Raw genomic sequence first — 18757 nt, 5'->3', positions numbered from 1 at the left:
CGAGAGGAGGCACATACTTATGGACCCGAAGAGTCAGATATGCATTTTAGGAAAACCGTGGGCACCTACCTAAGCTCTGTTCCTAACTCTGCAAGGAGAAGGTATGTGAAGGATTAGGTTGTTCTTAATCAAACTCATGCACCAAAGACTTTGCTAAGCATTCAGACTGGCATCCTGAATGATGCATGCCTGAAAACAGGTGCCAAGCACAGGCACTGCTAACACGGTGTCCTGGTTTCAGCTGGGATAGAGTTAACTGTCTTCCTAGTAGCTGGTACAGTGCTATGTTTTGAGTTCAGTATGTGAAGAATGTTGATAACACTGATGTTTTCAGTTGTTGCTCAGTAGTGTTTAGACTAATGTCAAGGATTTTTCAGCTTCTCATGCCCAGCCAGTGAGAAAGCTGGAGGGGCACAAGAAGTTGGCACAGGACACAGCCAGGGCACCTGACCCAAACTGGCCAACGGTGTATTCCATACCATGTGACGTCCCATCCAGTTTAGGAACGGGGAAGTGGAGGGGGGCAGGGATTCACCGCTCGGGGACTGGCTGGGTGTCGGTCGGCGGGTGGTGAGCAATTGCACTGTGCATCATTTGTACATTCCAATCCTTTCATTATTGCTGTTGTCATTTTATTAGTGTTATCATTATCATTATTAGTTTCTTCTTTTCTGTTCTATTAAACCGTTCTTATCTCAACCCACGGGTTTTGCTTCTTTTCCCGATTTTCTCCCCCATCCCACTGAGTGGGGGGGAGTGAGTGAGCGGCTGCGTGGTGTTTAGTTGCTGGCTGGGGTTAAACCACGACACACGGGTGAATACATTCAGGAATATTTGTCATGTAGAACATAAAACCACTTGTTTGTTACAAATAACTTCTTTTAACTAAGAAGTATATGATCAAAAAGGATCTCAGTTTTCAAAGAAACATAGTAGACTTGCATTGTAATCGTGCCTTTGCCCACATTCTTCCTAGGAATTATATGTTAACTGCTGGTAGCTGGATTTCCCCAAATGCACAGAGGTGCCAGCAGGTCACAAGTAGCAGCCACTCTAGTAAAGACATTTCATAGAATCATAGGATGGTTTGTGTTGGAAGGAACCTTTAAAGGTCATCTAGTCCAACCCTCCTGCAATGAGCAGGGACATCTTCAACTAGGTCGGGTTGCTCAGAGCCTCATCCATCCTGACCTTTAATGTTTCCATGACCTTGACTGTTCCCAGGGATGGGGCATCTACCACCTCTCTGGGCAACCTGTTCCAGTGTTTCACCACTCTCATTGTAGAAAATTTCCTCCTTATATCTAGTCTGAGTCTACCCTCTTTTAGTTTAAAATCATTACCCCTTGTCCTATCACTACAGGCCCTACTAAAAGTCTGTCCCCATCTTTCTTATAAGCCCCCCTTAAGTACTGAAAGGCTGCAACAAGGCCTCCCCAGAGCCTTTTCTTCTCCAGGCTGAACAACCCTAACTCTCCCAGCCTGTCCTCATAGGAGAGGTGCTCCATCCCTCTGATCACTTCTGTGGCCCTCCTCTGGACCTGCTCCAACAGGTCCATGTCTTTCCTGTACCTGGGACCCCAGAGCTGGATACAGTACTCCAGGTGGGGTCTCACCAGAGCAGAGGGGCAGAATCCTCTCCCTCAACCTTGGCCATGCTTCTTTTGATGCAGCCCAGCATATGGTTGGCTTTCTGGGCTGCGAGCACACATTGTCAGCTCATGTCCAGCTTTTCATCCACCACTATGCCCAAGTCCTTCTCTGCAGGGCTGCTCTCAATGCCTTCATGCCCCAGCTTGTACTGATACCAGAGGTTGCCCCAACCCAGACGCAGCACCTTGCACTTGGCCTTGTTGAGCCTCATGAGGCTCACATGGGCCCACTTCTCAAGCTTGTCCAGATCCCTCTGAATGGCATCCTGTCCCTCAGGCACATCAACCACACCACTCAGCTTGGTGTCATCTGCAAACCTGCCGAGGATGCACTCAATCCCACCATCTATGTCATGGATGAAGACAATCTCAACACAGACCCCTGAGGGACACCACTCATCACTGATCTCTATCTGGACATTGAGCCATTGACCACTACTCTCTGGATGTGATTTACTACAGGCTTCTTCCTCATTAAACTAAATTGGCACTAATCACCCTGCTAGCAAGTCAAAACCCTTCCGCAGACTAAATTAGAACTTCCTAGCATTTTCATTGTCCAGGGTTAGCTTCATCTGCCTCAAGCATCTGCAGATTCTCCAAATCCTCAGATCCCTCTCCTCCTCATTTCATCCTCCTCCCTTTCAGTGCTTCCTTTGCAGCTGCTATGCATGCAGCAGCAACTATTTAAATACTAGCAGCATATCAGCTCTTTTGCAGCCAGCCCAAGCTCTTCAGGGATGAGTGTGCAAACTTGTAAGGCACTGCAGCAGCTTTTGTTTCACTGTGCGATCAGCAGCAGCACTGGCTTTGCCTTAGAGGTCAAGTGGATTGAGGGAGGCAGCATGGTTGCCAGGAAACAACCTTCTTGAACATCAGGGAAATCAAAGATTCAGCTGTACTATCACCTTGTACTGCACCTATGTCAGGTGCAAGTCATATGGAAGGAAAGGGAGGTAGACTAATAGGATGGATGGGGTCTGTCCCTGTGGCACATCTTGTAAAGTGCTGAGTTCCCACATAAAAACCCAAGTATGATAAGTACGAGGAAATTCAAGTCTTTCTGTTGCACACATTCTAATACCTGATAATTCAAAGTAGACAGCAGGTAAGATTCAAAGTAAATGACAGGAAATGGAACTAAACTCTCTTCCTTCCCCGGTTCTTCACAAGCAGAGCTGGTTCTAAAGGAACATCACAGAAAACATCTAGCTTTTAAATCTTTATGTATTTAAATTGAGACTACATAGCTATCTTCAATTTTCCCATTTCTCGAAGTAACTTTCTGCTACTTCACCTATATACTAGGCAAGTGTTTTCGGAGGGAGATGGAGGAAATGGTAATTTGAATGATGCACTTTTGGTATGCAGTTCTCATTCAAAAAAGTCAAATTGGAGACCTGTATTAATTTCTACAATTACTGTTGCTTCCTAATCAGGACTCTTCTAACTGAATTAGACTTCTATAGTGTGGCTTTCATTCATTAGTTATAGACAGGATCTCAGGATAAATCAGGTTGGAAAGGAATTGAGGAGGTTTCTAGTCCAACTCCCTGCTCCAAGCAGGATCAGCTATGAGTTTAGACCAGGTTGCTCAGGGCTTTATCCAATCTGGTCTGGAAAATCTTCAAGGACGGAGATGGCCCAGCCCCCTGGGCAGCCTGCTCCACTGCTTGACTGCCTTTAAGGGGGAAAAAGATTTTGTGTATATCCGTGAACTGCTCTTGTGCCAACTTGCACCCATTGTCTCTCATCCTCCTAACACACACTGTTGTGAGAGCCTAGTTTCATCTTCTTGATAACCACCCTATAAGGGTCTTTCCCAACAGCATCCCTATATACCTGGACAACTTTTCTAAATTCCTCCTTTGTAGCCTGTCTATTCTTCCACCCCCCGTATGCTGCTTTTTTGAATCTGAGCTCTGTCGCAAGTTCCCTGCTTAGCCAAGGTAGTCTCCTGACATATCTGCTTGTCTTCCTGAATGTCAGGACAAACCCTTCTTGTGTCTGGAGTGGCTTGCAGTAACAAGGCAATCTTTGGATGAACCCACCCCTGTGAGGATTTTTTTTGGTCAATGTGAAAGCTGTATCTGAGCCTGCACTGATGTGATAATTCAGCTAGGAAATTTTTAACACCAAGTATAAAATAGACTGTAATTCTACAGAAAAGTCTTTATCAGAATAACTCCACTTAATGCTTCGGTAATATTTTTCCTGTTTAAAAGTGTCTAAAAACATTTTCAAAATGGAAACCAAGAGTTTTACCTTTCTGTCTGTGTTCAATAAAATTATTTGTTATTTTAAAAGTGAAGGATACAGAATTTTACCATCTATTAGAGCAGTAAGAGAGAAAAAGCATCTGATTTTTCTCCATTAAGATTCAGGTGAAACTGAAGCCTGCAAATTTCAAAAGCTAAACTGGCATTGTGCGCACATATCACATTTCCATGTTGAGAGTGAAAACACTCAGCAAACTCTGCTTCACACCCCACCACCTCAGTCCCTGTTCTCACATTTTTTTGCTTAATAACTCACAAGAAACAATGCACTGGTTCAGTGCATCAGTGTGCGACTGCATAAAAATGTGAGTAGGTAATCAGAAATGTGTCCGTTTCCCAGATGGTGCATGATGAACACATTTCCTGCGCTACCAAACATCAGACACAGGAAGCATCACCATCAGTACCCAAAAGTCACTGTACTGCATTTTTCTCTCTGTTTTTTTTTTTTTCTAATCCAGGTGTCAGTCAGTATGGCTGAGAATCAAAAGTACCCTGATTTCACAGAAATAAAACAGTTAATTTACTTCAGAGGGAAAGCCCCAGAATGAAAAGGACCTGATTTCTGATAAACTGTATAAGTTTATTACACTCTAATTAAGAAATGGTCAAAAGAAAAAAGAGAGTTACTGGGTATGCGTGTCTTATAGTGAAATGTGCTTCAGTATGATGAGGAAATGTACATGTAATTCCTTGCACTGACTCTATAGTATAAACAGCATTGTTAATGCTAACAGCATTTATCATAAAATATTGTTAATTTTTTTCTGTAAAGATAAATCATAAAAGTTTGCAAAGATGCCATAGAGAAAATAGCAACTGTAAGAACAACTTATATTCAGCAATGTATTTTACTGGAGACTTCCAATAGGTAACAGTGACTCACAAGAACCACACGAAGTAGCCAGAGAAGTTAGTAACATGACTAAAGTCACACAAGCTGGGAGCTCAGTGCTCATGGAAATATTTAGAGGTTGAGACAGACAAAGGAAAAACCTGTCATAATCTCCTTACAGAGCTAGCAGGCATACCAAAATGGATGTGGGGAATGGACTGTATTTTAATCTCCATATGAGCCATAAAAACAGGGAACACTTCACTTGTAGGCTCTCCATAGTCATTTCAAGAGTTCCTGCCAGGTCTCCCCTTCGCTGTAATGGTAAAAAAACTCCACAAGGTCCTCTACAGTAGCTAGGGGAACCCCTAAAAAAAATCCCCTAAAAGTATTCTGCAGATACTTCAGAAGTAGACAGGGCAACTTTGGACACAACTGGCAGTTTGCAGGAGTGTTTCTGTGAAGCCATTTTATACTGAGGAAGTGAAAGAGCTAAAACAGAATTCAGGAAATCTCTGGTCACTTGTCCTCCAGAGTCAAGTGTCTGGCTCTGTCCATGCATGAGCTGAAACATTGAACTAGGTATGTCCTTTACTTGTTTTATGCTGCCCATAGAACAAATGCATCAAGACTTTATCAAGTGGAACATCGTTACCCAAAGTTTAACTTGTGGCAGTCCTTGTTCTAGGTTGCTATTAGACTTCAGATATTTTTCAAATATAAAAGTCCTCTTGTACTTTGACAAGTCTGATGCCATTCAGCCCTGGTTATGCCTTACTGGTTACAAAAAATTGAACTACCTGGTTATGCCTTACTGGTTGCAAAAAATCGAACTACCATTGAATTACTCAGGAATAAAAGCTAACATTGAGAACATCTGAAAGTTCAAACCAAAGTAATACCTCTCTAAAAATCCCCATTCTCAATCAAATGAGTTCAACACCAAGAATGAGACCACTAAAACCAGTAGCAAGATTTTAATCTCACTGGCTTCAGGATTTCATTCCAGAAGACATTTGCTTGTAGCAGAAATTAGATCTAAAAGAAAATTGATAATGGATACCATCACTCCATTACGGACCGACTGCATGATATTAGAGAAAATTCTAGTGTTCCAAAATATTATCCCTGCAGGTCAAAAGTGCCCCCCCCCCCTTTTTTTTTTTAAATGAACACTATTTCCTCTCACATAGAAACTAGTTTCTATTTCCGTTAAATGCCTCTTTTACTTGAGAGATGGATTATCAGTAGTTTACCTCTTTAGGTCATATAAAAGACAGAAGCATTTCAAAGAAATCACTTGTTTTCATAGTTAAGTTAAAGCTCAGCTATGTGACCGGCAAGTGGATATTCTTCAATGGGGCAGCATTGCTTGACTGGCCACTCAAGCTCAGCCCTCCAGCCCAGCACAGATTTGGCCAGCTAACTCTGGAGAAGTGTGTGATGAACAGCAAGAGTGCAGTAAAGCTAAAAAGTGGCCATACATGGAAGCCAACAGCTTGCCTAAGCCAAAACATAACATTCAGAAACAAAACGGGGCTGAAATGGAGAATAAATGAGGGTAAGGCCAGTTAAGAGTGAACAAAAAGAAACCTAAAGCAGAAGTCAGAAGGAGAAGCTTGAAATTGTTTACACCAGCTAGTGGGACTGGGGCTTTTTATCCTCTTTGCTTTAACTAAACTTGTCCAGTGTTGAAATCTTGGAAATTCTCTCACTTTTTTCTCTCTTGCACTCTACCAAGAGGTCACCAGAAAGAATGGAAAACAATGCATGGAAATAGGCTGAATACTAGCAAGTATTTGCAAGTTTCTTCTGTACACATTAAGAAGTTAGATGAATTACTTATCACAAACCTACAAGAGGTCTGGAAAACAGTAAAAACCAGCTGGTGATAGCCAGCTGTGCTACTGTTGCTGCAAAAAATGCTCCCCTGTCCTTTTATTGGACAGAGTCAAATGAGGCGATGCCAACCTTAAGGCAAAGAGGGTTCTGTATCAAATGATGGGGTTATTCTAATAAGCCCTAAAACTGTAAGGCTCAAAATATACTTTTTGCAATTTTCTGTAGTAGTAATAATAGAAGAAAAGAAGACTAATTATTAAACAAGAAAGTATTTCAAGCAGCAATTAGCCATCATGCTCTGCATGAAATAGAGCAAAGTATTATATAGGTAGATTAAGAGGGTGGGAGATGAAAGAGACAGGTCTGTTACCAACCATCTTATGATGAAACTGAAAAAACCACAGCAAATTAGGAGGACAGAAATTATGTGAAAAGCTTTCCACTGGGTCAGGCCTATTCCTCATAGTATCATGTTAAATCCCACCAGAGCCTGGACTACACTTCTGTCTACAAGAAACAAGGCTAGTGAACCTGAATATGGATGAACGCATAAGATTTTGAAGTATTATATTTTTAAAGTTATGTTAAAAATAAGCAGCACTTTTGACACCACAAATGTCAAGTCAGGGTATTCAGAACAATAGAATCATGCAAGCTGGAAGGGACCAACATGTAGGCCATTTGTGGGATCTAGTCCAACTCCTGCTCAAAGCAGGATCCTCTACAATAACCATATTCATAGTTAGCAAAATATTTTTAATTTAGGAAATTCCATACAGGTGTTTTCCTGGTTTCCTGTGGTCTACAGAAGCAGAATGTAACTCAAGTAACAGAAAAATTCTTGTCATCCCTATTAATCTCATAGTTTCTCTTTTTCCTTTAATTCTTTTTCACTTTAATTCTACACATACTTAAGTCTTGCAGACATTTTTCCCATTCTTGAAATCAGGTAACTCGCATTGGGCTCAACAAATAAAATCTTAAAGATGAGTAGGCTTGCATAGAAAGAGTGAATCAGAGTCAGTGAAATATTCCATCAAGAGAAAAAAGGATGCCTTGAAGATCAGTGTTACTCAGAAGAAGAAAGTAATTGTCCACGGTGGAAAAAAAAAAAAAGAAATGTGAATAATAATCAAACTCCCATGTTGAGATACCTGCTCCTGAATGCAGTAGGCTTTGATTTTGCAGAGTTTGAGCAAGGCTTACAGGAGAATGTGAGGATATTGTTGCTTTACATTGTCTTTACACCTCCTACTACCCTAAGCCAGAAGTTCAGGTGCCACACTTCTCCCTAGATACACATTGTTCATCCCTTCTCCAAATCAGATACTCATAACTCCCAGTCTTCTTTCTACTTTTGTCAATCTTACATGAATCTTTACACATGTTGACAAAGACGTGGCTTAGAGTGAACTAGAGAGGCAGCATTGATTTTCTTTGTACAGATATAAAGATCAGCAGTAATAATCCAGAGATTGGGGCTTACTGATTTGGAAGACTGGAGAGGACTCTCAGATGACAGCTTAAAGGGTCAGGACATAAGATTAGTATGTTAAGAGCATTATAAATTCAGAACATGAGAACAGCAGAACATAAGAACATCAGCTAGTGCCAGGTGGTCTGCTTGGTAACCACAACTTTTTCTTCCTTTACAGTACAGTACTCCACCTACTCCTCTTGCCCTTTTGACTACCTTCAAGTCCAGTAGCACCAGGATCCTAAAAGCAAAGGCTACCACCGACCCCAGAGCCCAGTGGTGTAATATCTTCCAAGGGGCTACATACAGTCTTTCCACTAGTAGGCATTTTTCTTGAATGTACTTTACCTCCCACCTATTCCAAACTTCCTCCAACCCGTAGCAAATGAAGCCAGAAAAAAATCTCCTGCATTTATTTCTGTTGGCATCTGTTAACATCAAAATATTCTTGAGTGCATTCAGTGCAACAGTATCAAGAAAAGTAATAGCATCTCCTATTGATCTTCCAACAAAAACGTCAAGAGTAGAATAGGCTGTACCGAGATGAAGCTGGAAAGGACTTCAGACTCACAGAAGTTTGTCAGATATAAGCCAAGGTAATTCACGCAATGTGCCAGAAACAAGCTTTTGGCCTCTGCAGAGGCCTCATTTCAGAATCCTTCAAGAGAGCAAGGCCAAAGCTCACAGTGAAATGAATATATTTCACCCTCCAAACTACACTGTTATCTAATACTAACGTAACTGATCTCCTCTACCAAATAAAGTACCTGGAAAACAATTCAAATACTGTGTGACAGCAGCATTACCTTGATGTAAGTGACAAGAACACTATTCTTCATTTACTCAGGAGAATATTTATTGCAAGAAGGTGAAGTACAAAGTCTATGCAGTACCACCTGATAAGCCCTTTCTAGAGGAAGGTCTGAAGCAACACCTGTAACATGCATTGACATGTTTAACAAAGCACAAAGGTAAAGATAGTAACTTCATTTTAAATGGAGAACAGATATTCCTTGTCTGGTAAATGAACTGTCAACAGTCCTGCATTGATAATAGCCACAAACAAGCAAACTGTCTTATTCTTCAGGGGAGCAACTCCGTCTAGTCCCTCTTAGACTCACAGAACCTAACTTGTGGCCTACTTATAATAAGTTCAAGACATTGCCCCCCTCTTAGCCTGAGGCTACAAAGTACAGAGATGTGGTAGGGAATAGGGATTTTCCCTTGATGTAACCTTTGTCTGTTGCCTTTTGCCCTCTTATTGTACCCTTCTGAGAAGGGTTTGGATACAGCATCTCTATAACTCTCCCAGCAATACACTGAGGACAGCTACTAACTGAAGAAACTCAATGAGACACTGAGGGAGCTGAATGTCAAAAACCAGCACACTAGGTATGAAAACAAATATGGTACTGATAACATCTCTTCCTTTTTAGCCTTTTTCAGGGGGGTTAAGAGCAATTAGTAAATACCTCTGCCTTACAAAGGTCAGTGTTTACCTGATAGCGTGGAGATAAATGTTTCCTGCAGTACAACCTATGCAGACACGTTGATGTCACTGCTAATATTCAGAGGATCAGTAGTCTCCTGTGGTTAAAACCACGCTGATGCAGACCATCTGTCCTTGCATGCACACCTGTCTGCAGGCAACTTTCAATCTGATTCCTTTGTATCACAGTCCGCTACAAAACTGTAGATATGTGAGCAAGTTCTCAGTTACCATGATCATATGCAGCCCTGTACAAATCACTCATGAGCTATTTATAAGTCATGCAAAGTTGTATGCATTATTCAATAAAACAAAATCTTTGAAACTTCCCAGAAAAAAACCCCAACAAACAAGCAGAAATTGGGATGCCCAGGGACTAGATTAAGTACTTAAACCTCTAAATCATCAACCCAGACAGACAAATAGAGGGTAACAATTAATTCCTCATCTTGCTTTGTATCCATGGTTTCTTCTTTGCAGTGGAACTCAAGTATGTACAAAGAACACACACCTCCCTCAAACACGTTGTAATGTTCACATTGTCTTTACAAAAAACCAGCTCTTTAGCTTTAATCAATCTTTATACATGCCAAATCACTTAAAATTATGGTGGCACTCCTGAAATATGGCAATGTGCTTCCAAATAATCTGACTTGGAAAAATTAAACCAAGTTAAATAAGTTCTTGCTGCTTCAAAACCCTTTCCTATGAAAATCACTTTTAAATATTTTCACAGCACATGTGTCTAGACAAATCAGATACCTCTACCTAACATAGATAGTATGTATAGATAGTATCTAACATAGATAGTATTCTAGTTTGAAGAGCAACTGGTGCCTTGTAAATAGCTTGTTGCATATGGAAGCTTAATACTGGCATATCTTAAAGTACTTTTTACTAATATTCCATTGAGCCCATCTGATCAATTGTAAAGTATGAAATTTCAGAACACGGGCATGTAGCAGGTGAATTCTGTCAAGACAAAACTGCAGTGTTTGCAGCCCATTTGATAAAACTAAGAAGTACTTCTAATTTGAAAGTACCAATCAGAAAGGGACAAGAATTCAAAGTTCTAGAGGGGATTTTTTTTTTTTTTTTTTTTTTTTTGTAACACAGATCTACACAGACACACAAAACAAACCCAAAGTAATTCAGTCTCATCCGGTTTAACCTCAACCACGAGACACCGCTGTCTGTTTTCTTTCTCAAATGACTCACGTCACTGCGCACTGAAAAAAGGGAACTTCCACAGTTTGTGGTGTGAATACACGATAAACAGATCTGTTCACACCAACTAGCAGGGCTGCCTGCGTCAATAAAAGGCGGTAGCAGAGTCAGTGAACTGACATTTGGTGCTTGGAGGATTATCGTTGCAGAAGTCACTTCACATTAAAGTTAAGTAAAATGCCAGGATTTTTTTTCTCCCACAACAACATGACTGAATTAAACGGAAAAGAAGACTGTAAGCTTGCAGAAGGCAGAATCTATAAAAAGAAGCAAAAGCCTTTGTAAGTATATACATCTTAGTATAAACTCTAATGTATTAGAAGTGAAAATAATGCTAGAATCTTGGAGATTAAGAACTACCACTGTGTTTCGGGCTAAATGACTGCAAAGCCTGCTCAAAGCCCAGGACTATGGCATCATTAAAAATGGCTTGAGCTGATGCATACCAATGAATTGATTCCCTTAAGTAATCAGGAGTAGATTTGGATACACTGGGAGCCTCTTAGTCTTTTAAAAAAAACTACTTGGACATGTAACTTCCCAGACTTCAGTCATAGGATGGAGCCATACGCCTCTGTTTAAAATTTTAAGAGATTTAAGTAGAATTGAAATGCAACCACAATTTTAATGGATTACAAAAATGTTTGTTCATTGGTTTCAGTGGTGCAGATCTCAAAAATTATTTGAAGTGCATGGTACCACATATCGAATCAGGGATCAAGACTTCTAACTCCAGAAACGTCAGGTAAGTACTGTGATACACTAAGTTATAACAAAATATAACTATAGCTAGATTACTATATAGTAAACTATTATATTAATTTCTAAACTACTTCTAGAACAAAATTAGAATAATGCCTAGAATTTCCAAAATACAAAAGAGGTGAACGATAGGAAGTAGAAGCTATTCATGGAGTTAAGGATTTTTTCTTAGTGATGTGATATGTTTGCATCAAACAGTGAGGGAGAAGACACCTCCGTTAAATTTATTTTCTTCAGAGGGACATTGTATCCTTTCTCTAAAGATTTACAAGAAATGATGCTACACACTTAAGAGCAGGGGTATTACCATTCTTATTTCAGAAATATGGAAACAGAAGTATAGATACAAAATCATTTGGTCATAGTTACAGTAAAAGCTTATCTTTTGGGGAACAGAATTTGGGATAACATCACAGTTCCTTGTTTTTCCATCTCTCTGATTATTTTTCTCAATGTGGGCTTGCCTCCAGGGTCTCAGATTATGAGAAAGCCATATGTTTAATAAATATCTGGTACATATTCCTAGAATAGAATTGTAAATTATAAAATTTGTTTCCTTTAAACATTCAAACAAACCCATATGGTTTCTTGCCTAAAGTCCTTTCTTTCTCTTGTCATCTTAGGCTTTCTGCAGAGGAAGTAATACAGTGGTCCCAGTCTTTGGAAAAGCTCTTGGCCAGCCAAAGTAAGTCTATTACTTCAGTATGACTTCAATCTTATTCTGAAGACAAAATTTTATCTAATCTTGCCAAATAGGCAAAGCTGTAGCATTCTGCAAACACTGACAGAGAATGGCCAGTTGCATTTCAGTTATTTACAGCTCCAGTGTAACATGGCTACTGTTACAGCTTTGCTTCCAACTTTGTTTTTTTCCCTTCCATTTCCTACTCCCAGTATAGCAAATAAACCCCAAATAACTCAATTCAGTGCTTTTTGATCAGTCTTCTGTCCTTACATAACACATCAGTTTGATTTGGAATTTTCTCTCCACTTGTACCCTAAGACAATCCAGTTCGGAAGGACTAGAATACATGGATGTATTTTGGTACCCAGCGCCTAGATCTAAAAACACTGAACATAATTAGGAAGACTCCTAATGAGTCATAATGAGGAAGACTCACCCTTAATATTAGAGTATCTGTAGCATGTTGAAGAAGGGAAGAACAGTGTATTTTGGCAAGATTTTATAACAGATACTTGAATACAACTCCTGCTATTTATTTTATCCTCCCTGGTCACAAATATTGTGCTATAAATGATGATGTATTTGTGTTGGCTTTAGGTGGTCAAGGTGTCTTTCGGGAGTTCCTGAAGTCAGAGTTCAGCGAGGAAAACATCGAGTTCTGGTTGGCTTGTGAGGATTACAAGAAAACCAAGTCTGATCACTTACATGGCAAAGCAGAGAGGATTTATGAGGAGTTTGTTCAGTCAGATGCTATTAAACAGGTATGTACAAAGTTAATCTCCGTAGTGTTACAGTACAAGGATTCTGAAAAATCAGAAGATAGAAGTGTAGCTTCATTGAGATGCTCATACATTCATTCAGTTACATAGGATGAAGACACAGACATGTTTTTACGAGTGTACTTGCATAAGCAGGGTCACACGATACAGGCCAGTACTTGGGAGCACCACTAGCAGAAGCTCAGCAGAGGCACCAGCAGCTCAGCACATGATGCTGTTTGAGTCAGGCCAGTTTGAATTGCTTCTGGTGTTTGGAGTTATATACTTAGAGAGAGCTTTGCTAGTAGGAGAGCCATGGAATATTTCTTGTCTTTTAAAATATGTGGACATTTTGGAGAATTAAAAGTTACGTATGTTGATCATATTTCAAACTGGAGAATCTCATTCTACACAAGATTTCTCCTGTTGTTTTAATAGGTTTAATTGGAGGTTGTTTCTCTACTTACTCCATTGTTGAGTTGTATTACTTTTGACTCCATAAGAAACTGCATTTCTATAACGAGTAGCAATCTTTGTGCATAACGGAGACATAAGCATTAAAATTCCCTCATTTTGCTGTTCTGATATTGAACTATCACACTGAGTTCTAAGGTTGTGGATTTGTTTATTGACAAAAAAGTGATAGATATAGAAAGAGAGTACATTTTTAAGATGCCAATGGCATTTGTTTTTCACTTTCCAGATCAATATTGACTATCAGATGAGGGAAGCAACAGCCAAAAGGGCTCAAGACCCCACTCACACAAGTTTTGATGAAGCCCAGAAAGCTGTGTACATCCTTATGGAAAGGGATTCATATCCCAGATTTTTGAAATCCAAAGCCTACCTGAACCTTTTGAACCAGCTGCAAACCAACACTTCAAAATGAAGTGTTTGAGGCAGTGAAGAGCCAAGTAGAGTTTGCGTCAAATATACTGTGGAGAGATCCTTCCAGGGTGGTTGGATCTCAGCAAGGAGAACCCCCGCCTTGGGAGCAGAGGTATGCGGGAGATGCAAACAGCTCCACGGCCAAGAGAACGCATGATGAAAGCTGGCAAGACTATTACAAGGATGAGAGCAGCACAGAGGGGAGAAAATCCTCTCCTCCCATATGCCATGGAGTCAAGACAGGATATGGGTACTATTTATTGTTTGAACTACGCTGTGAACACTGAACCAAGTCCTACATCCCAAAGAACTGCTAATTATTAGAAAGTGCAAGACTAGCAAGCTGAGTGTTGGGAAAAGATTATCAAGTTCAGAAGAAAAATAAGGATGACTGACAATTTTGTGCATAACAAGAAAATGCCCAGACAAGACTGATTAATGGCTGGTTTTTAATCTGTGAAGTGTTAATAAGTGTGAGTGCAGCTCCATGATGCTATTGTGCTATGTAAATATTTTATAAGTTGACATGTCTTAAAATTGATATATTTTAAATTATGTAAGAATTATATAAGCTGTACTTTTACTAAGTTAGTATTCAACAGGGAGGTATGTAGCATCTTTTCTGTTTAATTTATTACAAAATAATAAGCAACTCATCAATTGAATCTACTTAAAAATAAAGTTTTGTGGTCATTTTACTTATTATTTTAAGTGATCTTTCCATCATAATTACTGAACTATTGAAACACATGGGTCCCTTCTGTCCCACTATGCCACTACTTCCCATCTCCTTATCCAAATATTAGTTTTCCCCACACCACCTTTTCTCTTTTTTTACCCATTTTACACAACCATAATCTTAGTTATCTGGAGTAGGTGATCCTGACCTACATAGACCCATCCTCATGACTCCCAGAGAAAACAAAACAAAACAAAACAAAACAAAACAAAACAAAACAGGGAGAGAAGCAGGTCTTAACTTCCTTCCTCTTTTTCGTACTTCCCCAGCTACCAGCACCCAAGTCAAATCTCAAATATAGAAAACATTTAATCACTGACCCCACAGTTCAATCTGTTTCAATACTGCTGTGCTCAACACATCATCAGATCACCCACACTTGCTTATGTAGAGAGGCAGTAACTGGTGAGACTCACTAGCAGTCACATTCCTTGTGATATTAGTACTACTGAACCTAATCTTGGCAAGATCCAGGCTCGAATTTACAGTACCAACACTAGCATCAAACGTAATTTAATTTCACTGCAAATGTTGTATTAAAATTACTCTAAAATATGCAATGTTACAAGTAGCCTATGCCACAGTGGGTAGTGATGAGAACTAAAGTAAAAAAAGAAAAGTTGCAATTAAGCTTGAACTATGTAACTACTAACACGGGCACTACCAAATCTGAAGTGTTTAAGACCTTGTGACATTAGAGTTCATAATGAAAATAAATCAAAATGTGCCCTGGTCTTAATGAGTTACCATCATAAGACGCAGCTATCACATGGGTGGGAATACAAGATTTTCTCTCACCCTTGCCTATTTTCCATTTTCCAAAATAACGTGAGCTTAGTCAGGCACACTCTGTTATTCCGTACCAAATGGAGAAGCTGTAAACCCACAGACATCACCTCATGGGGAGAGCACACCGTGTTCATACTGCCACCCTTTGGGGATCTCCAAGGGAGGACAAAATCTTCAGCGTTACAAGCAAAACTCTGCTGGAAGGAACACAGCGAAGTGGCAGTTGCTGCCAACTTCCACCATCACCTACCGTTGTGGCTGGAAGCCACTGCAAATCACATCTTCCTACTTTCGAGGCCAGTAAATGCAGAAAAAAAGAATCTGGTCTTGCAGTATTATTTTCCTTTTGTTAAATATGTATATACCTGAGGGAGTCTTTGACTGTAAAACCGGAATGCCTCTGAAATAATGTAAACCAGTCTCCAGTTGTCTCTCTCTTATATGAATTAATCTTCCAGGATCAGTAGGAATAAATCTAATTCCTGTGAAGTAGGAATAACAACTGTGCCTCCCACACAAGGGGCATCCTCATGTTTGTTCTGACACAGTTAACATGGACCAAATGTCACTGTTTGCATAGCTTTAACCTCACAGAAGACAAGAGAACTATGAAATATCAGCTACCCTCTAAAAAGACACTGTCTTCAAGTAACATTATTCTTTAGACTGTAAATCCCTTAAATTAGCATGGGCCCAGTCTTCATTTACTCCCCCTGCAGTTTCACAATTTTGCCATGATTTAGCCAAACACCTGTATGTATGTATGAAATTTCTGACTAAAATCATATTTCATAGTATGGCTAGTTAGGATTTTTTTTTTTTTTTAATGGCTTGTTGCTGCCAGAGAAGACTGTTCGTCAGAAACATTTCGTCTACAGCTGGGGAGACTGCTGGGTGGGGTAATGAGTGGATACATGTTTCCAACTCAACATAGGTCTCAGAGGCAGGTATAATGAAAAGGAGAAGGTAGACTCTGGAATCGTGCCATGGTTTTGGGTGCTGCAGCAGCCACTGCTCACTTCAAGAGATGGCCAACATTGCTGCCTGTGCCCACTGCCCTATGAATTTGCATCAGGCAGCGCAAATCTTTTCACTAAAGACTGAGTGCAACTACTACAGCTGCTCAGGTATTCACAGATGCTGCCTGGCACCCTGACCTCCTGCAAAGAGTCACTGGGTCTGCCCTAACAGGAAAGGGTGAGAAAGTGACAGTGTAACATGCTGGTTAGAGCCCTCTAAAAATAAGCTGAACCTATCCATAGAAGAGACTAACTTAGGTCTCAGGGAACACACCAACCACTTGTATTACCCAGAGTTAGTATAGACCAGAATATTTCAGGAGGGAAGAAGGGACTCTTCACTCTTTTTCCACAAGCATCTCTCCCTGGTTCATGATTTGGTCCAGTGTGAGAACAGAAAGTTTGTTGGTTGTTTTTTTTTTTTTTCCCCAAAAAGAAACTATTCCGCTCTTTACAGCCCAACCTTGGTACATTTCTAAGTCTTCCGCCTTATTTACAGTAGGAACCTGAAAACAACTACAAAGGTCAATCACCCAGGTTGTTAATTCCAGAGATATTCCAGCCCACTCCAGTGCCCCTGGCAACATGACTGTTTCACCAAGCAATAAACAGCGTAGCAGAAATTCAGAGCTGTCTCTAGGATGCTGTCGTAAACCTAGTATTATACATCTGTTGCTATAGCAGGGCTATACAAAGCTGATTGTTTAAACAAGGTCCAAGAGATCTGGAACTATTTTATGGTAATTTATAGTGCCATCCATACTAATCTACTTTATAAAAGGAAGAAGCTATAAGTAACAGTTCAATGGTACAACTGAAACAATTTTTACAGTATTTTAAGACACTTCACAATATGTATATGCTTTAAAATAGTCCAGAGATAGGTATTTTTATTTCTTCAAAATATCTTTTTCAAAATGCTGTACACAATGCTTATATTGCAGTGAATTCTTTTTTTGAAATATCACCTAAATGGAGGTTCTTTGGACTCAGAAAAACAGTGGAACATACAGATCAAAGAGATTAAGGACTCAATATTTTCTGTGACCCTTGGTTCATTTACAAGGTGCAAGCACCACATCAAGTTCATTTGCGATTTCCTTCTCATCTCCTTCCCCCACCCATGCACACAGCCTCAGTACTGCAGAGTGGTTTCACAGCTGTGGGTTGTGCCCTGCCCAGCATGGCAGACTCTTCCAAAACGGGACATGTTACACATCAAATATGGAAAGCATGCCTCCCTGGAAACTTCCCATACTCAAAGAAGAAACTTGTGAACACAAGCTCTATTTACTATCTTGTAAATAAGTTAGTAGGCAACTGGGGGAAACAGTCCTTTTTCAACATATGCTAGACTGAGTTAACTACCAGTTAGCTGTTAAAACTTTCCAGAATAATCAGGCTCTGACTGTGATCCAACACTTATTAAAATATTAAATGTGTATGTCAAACAGCTTATTTGATTTTTTTACTAGATTTGGCTTTCCCTTTTTGGAAAAAATATACTGTAAGAGAATGGAAATTTGCTGTTCCATTCATGGTCTCTAAGAAAAACGGTTCAATCAGATTGGCCATCAGCTATGGATCAGCATAGGAAAACAGGATGCAGTACATGGAGAAGCTTTAAGATTTGACGGTAGTGACTCAGACCTTTCTTTAAGTGTTCTACCTTATCCCTGAAGGAAACATTTCATTGTTTGTCAGTGTTTCAGTATAAAAATCAATCATTGTACCATCTTTGGGTATACTTTTGAAGTGAATTAACTTGTCCCTGCTGCAGAGAGTTTTCTTTATAGGAGGCCTCAAGAGTCCAACAGACCCTGAATGTGAATTTGGAAGACTAACTTTAACCTCTCAAATTTGGAAAACCTTCTCTAAATGTATTCCATGAAATAGGCATTTTTAATATTATCTCAAATATAACTAAAAATATGGTACAACACAGTATCATTCTCTCCAATATATTGAAAAGGCCATCCATGGAAGCCTGTTAGTAGAGACATCCTATCGTGATGCGCAGTGAAGCAGGAAGGAAATTAAAGCCAAGATGGTGATGAATAGTACAAATTCATCACCTTAGACTCTTAAGTGCCACTCATCCCTGCCCACACTATGAAGTAACAGGCTTTCCGGATGTCATCTCCTTTATCGTTGTGAAATGAGTTTGAAAAGCAAAAATAGATGACAATAGGTGGAAAAATTAGATATTCTCATCTTTCATTCAGAGGCATGGGTTGATTGTATCACAGACTGTAATGTCTACACATGAAGCTTTTTAAAATTAAATTTTTAGTCATTAAACACAGGCAGAAATTG

General features: G+C 39.8%; 1 protein-coding gene across 1 annotated transcript; it reads left to right on the top strand.

Moving 5' to 3' along the window:
- Nucleotides 1-10900: 10900 nt before the first annotated feature.
- Nucleotides 10901-14592, top strand: RGS1 (regulator of G protein signaling 1). The gene is made up of 5 exons (XM_052802281.1): nt 10901-11082; nt 11463-11546; nt 12187-12248; nt 12846-13009; nt 13710-14592. Exons 1-5 carry the CDS (start codon nt 10979-10981, stop codon nt 13893-13895), a joined length of 600 nt encoding a protein of 199 aa, XP_052658241.1. The 5' UTR covers nt 10901-10978; the 3' UTR covers nt 13896-14592.
- Nucleotides 14593-18757: the final 4165 nt, after the last annotated feature.

The sequence above is a fragment of the Harpia harpyja genome, chromosome 11 (assembly GCF_026419915.1).
Source record: "Harpia harpyja isolate bHarHar1 chromosome 11, bHarHar1 primary haplotype, whole genome shotgun sequence".
NCBI lineage: Eukaryota > Metazoa > Chordata > Aves > Accipitriformes > Accipitridae > Harpia > Harpia harpyja.
This window is presented reverse-complemented; position numbering and strand designations above follow the sequence as displayed.